Consider the following 14,275-nt stretch of genomic DNA (forward strand, 5'->3'; position numbering starts at 1 on the left):
CTAGATGGACCCAATGGTCTGACTCAGTAGAAGGCAGCTGCCTAGGTTTCCTGAAATGGTGCCTACAGCTTCCAGAGCCCCAGTTTTTTCCTACTAGCCAGGGGTTTTTTTTTGAGATCTCAGGGCAACATGGGAGGGGCTCAACTGGCATGAGATGTTTCCACCAGTTTAGCCGGCTGCTGGGAGGGAGGTACCAGCAGCTCCCAGCTCTTCCAGGCAGAGCTCATCGTGGCCACCAGCCTAATTCTGCCTTCCACTTTCTGTTTCTGGAAGCAAGGCAATCTTGGCTCTCTGGCATGAGCATCTCTAATGAGCTGGTGTAAATCTGAGGTGTGGAAGGACATGGCTAGTGGGATAGGCTTCAGAAAGGCAGCTCTTTCTCAGGTTCACTTTCTGGGAAGGATAATGTCATGGGGTTTTAATTCTTCCATGTGCCTTTTTGCCTTGGGGGAGAGACAGTAGGCCAATGGCACCTGCTTTGCATGCAGAAGGTCCCAGGGTCAATTCCTGGCAACATCTCCACTCAACATGCTCTCTCTGGAACCAGGGGCAGAAAAGAACCCTATGTCCCTGCCTGGGACCTTGGAGATTTGCTGCTGGTCAGAGTAGACCAACTTGGCCAACCTGATGCCTTTCAGATATTTTGGACTATCATTCCCATCAGCCCCTGCCAGCATGGCTGTGCTGGAGGAGAAAATATGGCTGTAGCCAGGAGGAGCCCAAAGCCTCTGGAGGGCACCAAGTTGGTGAAGTCTACAGGAGACAATACTCTGGCTTTGATGGACCAGTGGGATGACATTGGCCTCTACATATGCTCAGAGGCTCCTGCCTTAACCCTGATTTCTTCTAAAGGAGCTGGCTTTAATCCCTGATGTTGTTCCCTTGCAGGACAGAGAGCTACGGCCAGAAGAAATAGATGGTAAGGTTCTTGATTGCCTTCTTTATACCTATAAAAATGGAGTAGATAAATTCATAGTGGATTAAGACTGTAACAGCTAGGCATGCTGGCTATATGATACCTCCAGATGAGAGGCAGCAGGCCAGCTGAATGCCAGCTACAGGGTTACAAGAGTGGGAGCAGGGCAGCTGCAAGTGGCATCTAGTAGTCCCTGTGAGAGGCTGGACTGCATGCGCCTTTAGAATCACAAAACATCAGAGTTGGAAGGGGGATCCAAAGGGTCATTTAGTCCAATCCCCTGCAGTGCAGGAATCACAGCTTTAGCCTGATTCAGCTGCAGGGCAGCTCTGATGTTCATATGCTGCTTTTGCTGAAACACCACTGCTAGCCTTCTGGGGTTTCCAACAATGAGATGCCAGCCACCCTCACTTCCTGGTTTTGTACCAACCTGAATGATAATTCACAAATTATTTAAGAACATAAGAAGAGCCTGTTATATCAGGTCAATGGCCCATCTAGTCCGGCATCCTGTTCTCACAGTGGCCAACCAGATGCCTGTGGCAAACATGCAAGCAGGACCTGAGCATGAGAGCCCTCTCCTCTCCTGTGATTCCTAGAAACACTCGTACCTTGGATCCCAAACGCCTTGGCTCCCAAACAAATTGGCTCCCAAACAATTGAAACCCAGAAATGTGTTCCGGTTTTCAAATGTTCTTTGGGAAGCCAAACGTCCGATGGGGTTTCCATGGGGAACAGCTGGTCGACTCCCCACCTAGAACCAAGAGACGCTTGAAGAGGGAAGAGCAGCAACGACTTCCATGTATGAGAAGTCTCAGTTTGCGGGCATGCAACCCATCAGAGGAGGGCATATAAGACAAACGAGGGGAGTGGACCCACTATTTCTGCAACTGCTTCGCAGGGTCCAGACCTGTGGACAGCTGCCCAGAGGCTAAAAATATGGGTGCATGTGTATATCTGGAGCACTGGGGGAGCTGCTGTAAGTGCTTCACTTGTCAATAAAGAGACAGCTATCAGATGTGTGTCTTCCTTAGCTGGGGCAGCAGGCCATGAAATGTCTTCCAGCCAGGTGAAAACACTCTCAGAGACTGTGAACTGGAGACATTGAGAGGTGTGGCTAGTGAGGGTGTGTGGTTTAGGTAGAGAGTCCCAGGAGCTGGATAGAAAGGTTTAGAGGGCCATATTTAGCTCCTGGGCCTGAAGTTCCCCACTCCTATACTGTGAGAAGTACAGCCTTGGTATTTGAAGGCATTCTTTCTGTTTCAAGGACTGTCCAGTTTACTTCCAGTTCAAAGAACCATAAGAAGAGAGGAGGGGCCAAGGATTGGTCTAAAGCAGGCTTCTTCAAACTCGGCCCTCCAGATGTTTTTGGCCTACAACTCCCATGATCCCTAGCTAGCAGGACCAGTGGTCAGGGATGATGGGAATTGTAGTCTCAAAACATCTGGAGGGCCGAGTTTGAGGAACCCTGGTTTAAAGTCTCTTCTATCATCAGGAGAGCCCTGAGAAGATATCCCACAGCTTGAAACCCCAGGACCTAGAAGCGGAAAGTAGTAGCCCTTTACTGGCCAGATGCAGAATTCAGGGAGTAAGGCTTCTGGCCAATGAATACCTAGCACAGGCTATAAAGATCTCCTAGTTGCTCCAGGACACTGCTGAAGCAACTTGTGTGTTGTGCTCAGCTGTAGGATTACTGACCATGTTCCTGAAACTCACCTCTATGTCCCTCTCCAAGGTGCTGATCTTGGTGCCTCGCCTTCCTGTCTGCTTGGAACTCCTGGCCTCCCCTTTCCTTCCATGTGGATCAGACACATGGTAGCACTGGGCTGGGGCTGATGAGAGCTGGAGTACAAAACACCTGGAAGGCACCCAGATGGGGAAGGCAATGCTAAAATATTCTGTTGCCACAAACCTTTCACACACTCCTTTCTGTCTCCATGCCAGCAACAGGTCAGATCATACGGCGTGGTCCATTTTGTGGACACCCAGCTTAGCCTCAATAGCAGGAGGACCTAGACAACATGATGAGGACCAGGGCCTGTGGCAGAAAATCCCCAGGGTATGTCCCTCCTACTCATTAATTTGAGGCACAGTCAACCCCAGTGGTAAGGAAAATAGCTCAGTGGTAGAGCATCTGCCTGGCGTGCAGAAGGCCACAGGTTAAATCCCTGGCACTTCTAGGTCAGGCTTGGGGAGATTCCACTCTTGAACCCCTTGAGAGTTGCTGCCAATCAGTGTAGATGATACAGTGGTACCTCGGGTTTCGAACTTAATTCGTTCCGGAGGTCAGTTCTTAACCCGAAACTGTTCTTAACCTGAGGCTTTCTTTTGCTAATGGAGCTGCTGGCACACCAGTGGCACACAATTTCCGTTCTTATCCTGGGGCAAAGTTTGCAACCCAGAGCAACTACTTCCAGGTTAGCAGAGTTCATGACCCGAAGCGTTTGTAACCCGAAGCATTTGTAACCCAAGGTACCACTGTACTGAACTAGATGGCCCAAAGGTCTGATTCAGTATAAGGTAGCATCCTATTTAAATCACCCCTTAATTGAAAGCATTGAGAACATTGAGAACACTGTCAACACTGACTCCAGGGTTTCAGATCAAGGAGAAATTCCTAGCCCTAACTAGAGATGCCACTGGGAGTTGAACTTGGGGGCCCTTCTTTTCCAAAGTGGGTCCATTCCAGGCCATGTTTGTAGCAAGGAACATGCCTCACCACCTCCGCTGACAGCCACGTTCTCTGATTGGATTCACCTCAACAGAACTGAGAGAAGCCTTCAAGGAGTTTGATAAGGACAGGGATGGCTACATCAACTGCCGAGACCTGGGCAACTGCATGCGCACCATGGGCTACATGCCAACGGAAATGGAACTCATTGAGCTCTCCCAGCAAATCAACATGAACCGTGAGTGCCAGTCACCTGCCAAGGGGGCATCCCTCCTCCCTCCACAGTGCCACTCTCACTCCTGGTTAGGTTTTTCCAGTCTTCTGGGCAATGTCTTCCTCATCTCCCTTTGGGCTGCCTTTCTGCACAAGCACAACTCCCCAGGCCACTTCTAGACTAAGCTTATGCTTGGCTGCTGTACTCCATGCTCTGGCAAACTTCCGGACTGGATTGTTCCAACTAGGGGTGTCAAAGAAATCTGTAGAAAGTTGACCTGGGGTTGTATCAAACTAAGTTCTGCTAGTAACAGCAAGAAGTTATTATTTATATGCTGCCCATCTGACTAGGTTGCACCAGCCACTCTTGGCAGCTTCTAACAATTTAAAACAGGCATCCCTAAACTCGGCCCTCCAGCTGTTTTGGGACTACAGTTTCCATCATCCCTGACCACTGGTCCTGTTAGCTAGGGATGATGGGAGTTACAGTTCCCAAACAGCTGAGTTTGAGGATGCCTGATTTAAAACATCAAACCCACAAACAGGTCCTGAGCATAAGAGCATTCTCCCCTCCTATGATTTGTAGTAACTGGTATTCAGAAGCATTACTGTCTCTGGCCATGGAGGCGCAGCATAGTCAAGTAAGTCACATCCATTCATTTCAATGGGTTTACTCTAAGTAGGACTCAGTTGGGTGCAGGCTGTGGATGCAATAGTCCCTTTTTTCACAGTCAGGAATGGGACCCCTTCCTGTGGATGCTGGCGGTATTTGAAAACATGTTCCCCCTGAGTCCTCTCCAGGGTGAACATAACTGGCTCTTTCTCCTTGCCCTGACAGGACTTGTTTTCCATACAGCTGACCATCTTCGTTGCCCTTCCTCTGAACCCGTTGCAATTTGTCTGTATTCTTCTTAAAATGGTGGTCAGTATCTTACTGTACTCCCTCCTCGCTCTGTGTTCCTAGAGGGCGGCCACGTAGATTTCGATGACTTTGTGGAGCTGATGGGACCAAAGCTTCTGGCAGAGACGGCAGACATGATTGGGGTCAAGGAGCTACGCGATGCCTTCAGGGAGGTAAGAGCCAGATTGTGTAGCCCCTTCAGTGTGTTGCAAACTATCTACCAGTTCAAGGTGGTATACAGCTTGGGATCAGGATACCTGAAAGATCATCTAGCTCCTTATATGCACAACCCATCTCTGTACCCTGCAAATGGATCAGGCATCCTGATTCCCACACTAGCCAATCAGATGCCTTGTGGAAGCTCACAGTCAGAGAATAAAGGTAAATCCCTGAAGTGGGATGAGGCCAAAGGGGGCTCATCTAGTCCAGCATTCTATTATCACAGTGGCCAACTAGATGCCGTGACTGGAAAATCAGAAGCAGGACCCGAGCATAGCAGGAACTCTTGTAATTCCTAGTCAATTGTAATTCCCAGCCACTGGTATTCAGAAGCACACTGCCTCCAATATACGTAGTCATCATGGCTCGTGGCCATGGAGAGCCATGGATTTCTCCAAGGACCCCTCCAGACACTCCTTTTTTTGTGTGCATTCATGATTTGTGCTCCTGGTGACATCAGGGCAGTTATGTGTGATCCCACTCTCAATACTTCTGCAAAATTTTCAGGATGCACATATAGCTTTGCTTTCAATCAGTGCATGTCCTATAACTTCCTGCTGGAAGCCTGTAACTTTCCTTACCACAAATGTTTGGGGAGAATTTGTCCCACATTTGTTGTGCTGTACTGCAAGGGTGCATCCCAGATGGCAAAAGTGCAGTAATGGGGAAGCATCTTGGAACAACTAATAAAGCAGAATTGCATGTGGGCATTCTAATATAAATCAAAACGAGAGTTTTAATCTTCCTCTATGCCCTCCTCCAGATATTGCTAGACTCCTCACCATCCAGAACATTTAGCAGAGCTTGGTGGGAGCTGGGGGAGGGTGGGGGTGGACAGGTTCTTCCCTACCTTTGTAATGCACCTTTAAAATGTTTTTCATAAAAGGCAGGCTATAAATAACTTAAAGCAAAATCAAAGATACTAGTCTGGTATCAATCAGGTGAGGTTCTTGCCAGAGTGGCTCAAGAGGTGAGAAAGGACATAGGCAGCTGTGGAGATGAGAGGGGGGGGTCCTGAGAAATCTGACCAGTTCCATCCTAACGGTCCCTGACATCTGTTGCTTCCTTGCAGTTTGACACAAACGGTGATGGAGAGATCAGCACCAATGAACTACGAGAAGCAATGAAGAAGCTGCTTGGGCAGCAAGTGGGGCACCGGGACATAGAAGATATAATAAGGGACGTCGACCTGAATGGAGACGGACGAGTGGATTTTGAAGGTGAGAGAGAGTGAGTGAGGGGTTTCCACTGGACAAGCAGCAGATCTGCACCCGGTTCCAATGAAGGGCATGCCCAATGTGAGTCATGAACTAGCTGGACGCAGAGGAGTGGTAGCAGGCACCAGCTGGGTAACCCTCAAGGGAATGCCCTCCTACTGCAACTAGCTGCCCTCCTCCCAGTTTCCCAGGATCAGAAGAGGCATGAAGAGGGTGGAGCAGAGACAGACCTGTTGACTGAGTCTCAAATTGCTTGAGAAGGACCCAGGGGAGGAGGAGCCTGAGGCATCTATGGGAAGGCAGGGGCCTTCAGTCCTCACAACTGCCTTATTGGGGCAAGATCTACCAGGAAGAGTTGCTGTGCTCATTAAGCCTGGCCTCCTGAGCTATTTGTTTCTTTGAATAAAGAGTCAGCTTCACTGTGAGTTATTACTGACCTGCTCCTGGCACTCACCCGACAATAAGTCCCATCAGGAATTGTCCTTGCAGGAACCATTGGAGGCAGGCAAAAGCACACAATAATGGTGTGCAGCAGGGCCTTAGGGAGAGTCCTGAGGGCCAGAAAGAGAGGCTTGGAGGGCCACATCCTGGATATTTGTGGCCAGGCTACCTCTTCCCATTGGGGATCTCCTGAACTTGTGAAAAGTGTTTCATGCCATGGACATTTGGACCTCCAACAGGAAGCCTGGATCTAACAATAAAACACACACACAGTGTAAACCTGATCCTTAAGGGGGCAGAAAGGGCCAAATCCACTCCCTGGTCAGGCAAACCGTTCTTCCACAGAACCTCCTTTAGCTTTTTGGCTCTCATCCATCTGTGACCAATCTCAACTGAGTCGGTTCATAATGTCAACATTTCTAAGAAGCTGCTATCTGGAAGCTGGTGAAGACCAAAGGAAGATATATATTTTTTTTAATGTCCTGAATAATATTCAGTGTTTGAAGCAGCAGGTGATTGATTATTCATTATCACTATTCCTGCACAGCCCTCGGATCATCTAGTGCTTTACAGCTGCCTTCTCCAACCTGATGCCCTCCAGATGTCTTGAACTGCAACTCCTATCAGACCCTAGTATGGCCATTTGATACTGGGGTTGGTAAAAGCACATACTGTGCTGACTGGGGCTGATGGGAGCTGTAGCCTGAAATATATGGAGGGTATCAGGTTGGCGGAGGCTGGTGTAGGCAGTGGTGGTTGGTGCCCATTGGGACTGGTAGGGCCAACAGTAGGTGGCACCAGAGCCTATGATAGTTAAGTAATTCTAGTTTTGTCCCCCTTCTGAGTTCTACAAGGGGCAACACGGAGACTAAGGAGGAGGAGGAAGCTGACAAACAGGGCCACCACCTGGCTTAGTTGCAAGAAGGCAGGCAGCTGGAAGAATGTCTGAGGTCGGCAGACTGAGACTAGCAGAGCAGTGCCTTACTTGCCCTAATCAATCAGCATCCTGACTCAGTCTTAGGCCACTTTCTACGCACCTTCCTTCTCTATTGTCACATCCGTACCATAAGTTTAAAGCAAATGACACCCCCAGAGAATCCTGGGAACTGTAGTTTGTTAGGAGTGCTGGAAATGGTAGCACTGTGAAGGATAGGGCTGGGTGAAAACTGGTTTTCAACACTGATTTATCACCAACTAAACATTGTGATGTATCAATATATCATGATGTCTGAAATAAAGAAGGAGATATGTAAAGGCATTGGCAGGCTTCATGGTTTTTCCTGCATCGTGATTTTTGCTGGCGCCTGGTCTTGTGATTCGCTGCCTGCTGCAGGAAGCAGGGGAGAACTGAGCCAGCAGAGTTAACAGGGGCTGCAGGAATCGAGAGAAGCATTGGCTGGCTTCAGAGTTTCCCCCACACTGTGATTTTTGCATAGCATGCACGCACATCATCATTTGTGATATATTGCCAGGTCAAAAATTATGAAACTGATATCACAATATGGACTTCAAACCAGTTTTGGATGACATATCACCCAGCCCTAGTGAGGAATGCACTACAGTTCCCAGTATTATTGGGGAAAGCTAGGACTGTTGAAGTGCTACATAAATGTGTTTTAAACATATGATGTGGATCTTTTTCCTTTTTCTCTTTCCTTCTTGCCTGCAGAGTTTGTCAGGATGATGTCCCGCTGAGTATGGTTCTTGGGCTGAAAACGAATCAGCAGCTGAGGGAAGACGAAGACCTGAATGGAGCGCCCAGCCCCAATGTTCCTATGCAAAGGCTGACGCACTGGCTGCGCTCGAGACAGTGCGAGACGCCAACCTGCCTCTCTGACCCAAAGTGGCCCTGATGCTCCTTCACCCTTCCACACTGTGAAAAAAGATGATCTCCAGCAACTGGAAGCGTTCCTGGGTGATGCTGGGCTCCAGGACCAGCCACGTTTGCAAGCGAAGGTGACAACTCTTTCCCTGCCTTGACTCTTCCGGCAAGCACTGCAAAGGTGAAAGAGAAGGAAGGGGTTCTCTCAAACTGGTGGCTTATGGCAAAAAGCCACCTGGGATTGGTGCCTGCCACGGATTGCACTCTTTTCCTTGGTGAACTGACTGTGTATTGGCCTCATGCCTCCTTGTGTTGTTAATCATCTGTGTTGAGTTATTTATAGCCTCCCCGGAATGTTCTTGTGTCTCCCTGCGGTTATGTTAATGAGAGCAAATATACCTTTGAAATGCAAAACATAAATAACAAGAGCAAGACTTTAGTAGGCCTGGCTCTTCTGTGGGAGGAGGAGAGGTGGCTTGAGGCAGTGGGGATGGCGACAGCGATGGAGCCGGCCCTACCATTAGACAACTGCTTGAGACAGCAGGTGTGAGGAGGAGGAGGAGAGCCTCGATGGCTCTGTCCCACCTCCAATGTCAGAGGCAGTAAAAGCCCCTGAATGCCAATCCTGGGACTCCCAGGTGGAAGAGTGCTGTTTTGCTCAGGTTCCATTTGCAAGACATCTGGCTGGCCACTCCGAGCTGGACTCCATGGACCACTGACCAGATCCATCAGGGCTCCTCTGATGATGAAAAGGCAGCCCCTCCCCATCTGTTCCTCTTTATCCCTCTGTTGAAACACAGAGCTGTGTGTGCCGCACAAACTAAACAATAGCCCTTAGGTGCCATGGAGGATGCTCGCTTTGCTAGTGCCAAAGAGAGAATCAGCTGCCAGTCCACTTGGCTTCTGTACATCAAAATGGGGTGTGGGGGAGGGTACTAACATGTCCTTTGCCTCACTGGCGGTATCCACACCATATATTTAAAGTGCACGCACACACCAAAAAAATCATGGGAACTGTAGTTTCCTTCTCACAGAGCTACAATTCCAAGCACCCTTCAACTACAGTTTCTGGGATTCTTTTGAATTATTTCCACTCCAATTTCTGAGGAATGGGTGGGGCAGAAGTTCAGTCTGAACCCAGCAAGCTTGATGCCAGGGGTCACATTTCCTAGGCAGCCTTAGAGCCTGGCATAATCAAAGTAAATTCCAGCAGTCACAGCTATCACTTGCCTGATGCCACAGATAGCAGAGGAAGCATGTTAGCACACGTTGATCCGTTGCCCATTCTAGTGGCAGTCACAACACACCAGGCAGCACAATCCTGAGCATATCTTCTTAGAAGAACTCTCTATTGCAGGGGTAGCTAACCAGCAGCCTGGGGGCCTGATCCAGCCCCCAAAGTAAACCTCAAGACTCCATAGGGTTTGGTGGCAGCAGAACAAAGGAGGGGGAGGGAAGCAGACACAGAGCTACAGTGTATAAACTACAGTTCCCAGGATTTATTGCAGAGGCACATGGGGAGATGTGCTTTAAGTCTTTCCCACCTGACGCTGTAAGGTACATCTTGGGTTTCTAGTAGGGGGGAAACCAATCACTGAGTAGATCTGAGAAGCATGAGGTCTGCCCATGCCTGCCCTGGGCCAATGATCTTTTCAGCTTGGTGGATTAGAACCCACAGATGGGTCTCATCTTAACCTAAGCTCAGTCACAGCCTCCGCATGGAAATATATGGTTTTTAAAAAGCAATGAATTTTTTTTTAAATAATATTTTATTAAGTTTTTCCATAATATCTCCAATCATACAGTTTTTAACATCACATATTTTAGCTTAATGGACCACCCTCAACTCCTCTGACAATCATTCATGCTTACATTCCTATCCACACATTCCTTAATTATAGTATCGCCTTTTAATACATTTTTCCATCCTCTTTTACATTTTTACGATATTCCTTATTTTTTCACAAAGCTTCTTTGAAACACACTAGCGTTGTATTTTCTTCACATACAGTTTTCAAATAATCTCTAAATTTTCCCCAGTCCTCTAAAAACTTATGATCTCTCTGAAGTCTAACTTTTCCAGTTAATTTATCAAGTTCTGCAAAGTTTGTTAGTTTTGCTCTCCATTCTTCCAAAGTTGGGAGTTCTTCCTGCTTCCACCTTTGGGCCATCAATGTTCTCGCAGCTGTTATTGCGTATTGGAAGAGTTTACAGTCCCTCCTATTTATGTCATTTTTAGTTATTCCCAAGAGGAAGGACTCTGGTTTCTTTACAAAGCTATATTTCAGCATTTTCTTTAACTCATTGTAAATCATTTCCCAGAATCTCTTCACTTTTTTGCACTCCCACCACATATGTATAAATGTACCCTCCTTTTCCCCACATTTCCAGCATTTGTTACAAATTTTATACATTTTTGCTAATTTAGCTGGGGTCATATGCCATCTGTATACCATCTTCATAGTGTTCTCTTTCAACGTAGTACATGCTGTAAACTTCAAGTTTTCGTTCCATATTTTTTGCCAATCTTCCAAATCTATACTATACCCTAAATCTCTGGCCCAGTGAATCATTACTGCTTTAACTTCCTCATCCAACGTGTGCCATTCCAATAAGATTTTGTACATTTTTGAGATTATCTTATGATCATTATTAACAATTTCTGTTTGAAATTTCGAATCCTTTTCTTTATACCCTCTTTCTTTCACATCCTTTTTAAACATATCACTTATCTGATAATAGTGCAGCCAATCAAATACATGTTCTTTTACTTGCTCATATGGTTTCAATCTCCATTTCCCATCTTCTTTTACCACCAAGTCTCCGTAAGTAATCCAATTACTTCTCATGTTAATTTTCTTGACTCCCATAACCTCTAATGGGGATAACCAGTGTGGGACCCCCATTTCTAATATATTCTTATATCTGTCCCACACTTCCATTAACGATTTCCGGAAGATGTGGTTTTCAAACGATTTATAACCCATTTTCTTCCCTTGCCATAGATGCGCATGCCACCCAAATCTAACATCAAAGCCCTCTAAATCCAATAGTTTAGTATTTTTTAGTTTTATCCATTCTTTTATCCAGCAAAGACATGATGCCTCGTAGTACAGTTTTAAATCTGGCAGGGCAAAGCCTCCTCTTTCTTTTGCATCTGTTAATAATTTATATTTAATTCTCGGCTTTTTGCCCTGCCAGATATATCTTGAAATCATTCAAGATATAAAAAGCAATGAATTAAGAAGCAAGTCCTCAAATGAACGTTTGGGCTAAAAGTGAGTCCCAGGTGTGAAGAAGCTGAGGCACTTCAGGTTCCGGAGGGCCTGTCAGCAAGATACCTTCCATGGACCCCTTTGCTAAGTAAGCCTAACCACTCCCCAGGGTGTTGTAATCACCAGTTGCTGCTTCTCCTCCTTATCATCATTGGTATTACTTGCTTGCTTGCCAGGCAGAGCCCAGTGAGTCAGCAAGCAGACCAGGGGCATCTTCTGACCCTCCTTCTTTCACCACTGCTACAGTCTGGGTCAGAGTAAGAAGTGGATGAACCAAGCAAGCAGGCTGCAAAGGGTGGAGGGGAGGAGCACGATCGACAGGTCCTGCTGCTGGGGTGTATGCCCTCCTGGCAGGTGCTGGACCATGCTGAGCCTTGATGCCAGCCCAACCATTGGGCAAAAAAGATGACAGCCCTCTACCTCCAACGTGGATCAAGGAGCTCCTGGGCCTTTTCTTTCTAAACTAGAAATCCCTGGTTATGCAGGTAAGAGGCTCCAACTCCTGGCTGATATTTCTTACCCTTTTCTAACAAACTGTGGTTAAGGAGGAACTACCAGAACAGTTTGCAATATTCTAAATGCAGCACACTCCCACCCCACATTTTTTCTGATGGTACAATAACTGAAAAAGGGGCGGGGGAACCATAACTTTGAGTTGATGTGCCCTGCAGCTCTTACATGTGTCATGAAACTGTCTTCTTGCGGAGCTGATCATCGGCCCAGCTAACCTTGTATTGTCTGCTTGCTAGAGCAGTGGTTTGCAAGCTTTTTCAAGCCGCTGCCTCCTTGGTTCCATAAGCTCATCCCCACTGCCCTCTATTCAGTGCTCTTTTTGGGGGAGGGGGAAGCACCAGCACTCACCATGAAGTTGTTAAAGTAAGTACCACGCTTTGTACATTGGGGGGGGTGATGTGCTGTGCACCCTTGAGTACCCCCAGAAAAAAAGCACTGCCTCTACCCTACCCTATGAAAAATACCCAGAACAACAGTTTGCACGACCCACTAAGGAAGATAATTGCACCATAACATCCAAAACAACAACAATTAATGCACATTTATTCAAAATCCAGTAAGTTTTATCAATTCAACAAAACTGACAAACTCCATCCAGTGATTTTCAAAGTCTGAAAGCCATTTACACCTCCAGAACTCCTGCTTGACTCTTATCACCTCCCTAGGTAACCCCACCGCCCCCTGGGAATGCAAATACTGCCCACTTTGGAAACCCCCACTCTAGATGTATTTATTATTATTAGGTACCCCTGCCCATACGGGCCAGTCTTGACAGACTCTAGGGTTGTGCGCTCATCTCACTCTAGAGGCTGGGAGCCAGCGCTGTCCGCAGACACCCCCGGGTCACGTGCCCAGCGTGACAAGCTGCATCTGGCGAGCCAGCGCAGCACACGGAACGCCGTTTACCTTCCTGCTATTAAGCGGTCCCTATTTATCTACTTGCACCCAAGGGTGCTTTCGAACTGCTAGGTTGGCAGGCGCTGGGACCGAGCGACGGGAACGCACCCCGCCGCAGGGATTCGAACCGCCGACCTTTCGATCGGCAAGTCCTAGGCGCTGAGGCTTTAACCCACAGCGCCACCCGCGTCCCATTTATTATTATTACTTTGATTTATTACGCACCATTCACGCCGAGGTCCCGCGACAGGTCGCAAGAAATAAAGATGCAGTATTAAAAACAGTTTGAAACAAATCAGAATAACAAGAACAGGGTGGGTCTTAAAAATACACCTCTCTAGTGGGAAAGGCCAGCAGAAAGAGGTTTGTTTTCAGCTGTTGACAAAAGCTGTACTGTGAAGGCACTTCCTTCTCTGTATAACTCAGTCTCCGGAAGCCAAATTCAGCAGGAGAGAGGCTGTTTTCTTGTACAGGCAGGTTCAGGGATTAAACCTTCAATCTAATAATCTCATTGCAGGGATTATTCCTCTGCTTTCATCTCCCGGCCAGCACTGGGAGAGATTCCAAGCTGCCCTGCAGACAATACACAAGCAGAGCAAGGATCCGCCCAGCTAGTCTGCTCAGCATGCAAGCGCCGTGTCTCCATCCTAGTGTGCCTTGCCCCCATGGCTCTGCCTTTAACCACATGCTGCAGCTAGGAGTGCAGCCTGGAAAGTTTGGACCCTGGTCTTAATAACCTGATGGTGGCCTCCTTCAGACAGCTGCGTGTATTAGTTGTGAAGCACGTAAGAAACACTTCTCTTGCCACCCTAATAGAATCATTCCGAACTTTATGCCTGCTTTTACTTTCCTGATAGGTTAGAGCAGGAGTGGGGAACCTTTTTTTAGCTCAAGGGCCACATTGTGCTCTAAACAACCTTCTGGGAGGCCGTATACCAGTGGCAGGTGGGGCCAGAGGTAAAAGCGGGTGGAGTAACGGATGTAAATTTTACCTTTGTGGAGAACGCTGATTCCTACACAGATTTTCACTCCCTCCATTTAGGCAAACAAGAGGTATTAGCAGAGCTCAATGACACAGTCTACCTAGTTAGGCAAAACCACTCAGGGCCAGTGAGGGGTTTGGTTATGGCTGTGGAGAGTGCTGAAGACCTACAAAGAAGCCGGGAGGGCCAGATTTGGTCCTCAGGCCT

General features: G+C 47.6%; 2 protein-coding genes across 12 annotated transcripts in view; both read left to right on the top strand.

The window, feature by feature from the left end:
- Positions 1 to 8,834, top strand: part of CABP1 (calcium binding protein 1) — a 74,862-nt gene extending 66,028 nt beyond the window's left edge. For 10 of the 11 annotated variants that reach the window (XM_083590428.1, XM_083590427.1, XM_083590425.1 and 7 more), the window contains 5 exons: positions 889 to 919; positions 3,682 to 3,825; positions 4,765 to 4,874; positions 5,993 to 6,140; positions 8,248 to 8,834. In XM_083590428.1, coding sequence (XP_083446554.1) covers positions 889 to 919; positions 3,682 to 3,825; positions 4,765 to 4,874; positions 5,993 to 6,140; positions 8,248 to 8,273 — 459 coding nt within the window. In that variant the 3' untranslated portion in view covers positions 8,274 to 8,834. Of the gene's footprint in view, positions 1 to 888; positions 920 to 3,681; positions 3,826 to 4,764; positions 4,875 to 5,992; positions 6,141 to 8,247 lie in introns of those variants that run through there. The other variant, XM_083590423.1, reaches the window with a different exon arrangement.
- Positions 1 to 14,275, top strand: part of HNF1A (HNF1 homeobox A) — a 215,194-nt gene that overhangs the window by 56,183 nt on the left and 144,736 nt on the right. The window lies entirely within an intron of this gene.

This window comes from Podarcis filfolensis (genome assembly GCF_964270895.1).
Source record: "Podarcis filfolensis genome assembly, chromosome: 16".
Lineage (NCBI taxonomy): Eukaryota > Metazoa > Chordata > Lepidosauria > Squamata > Lacertidae > Podarcis > Podarcis filfolensis.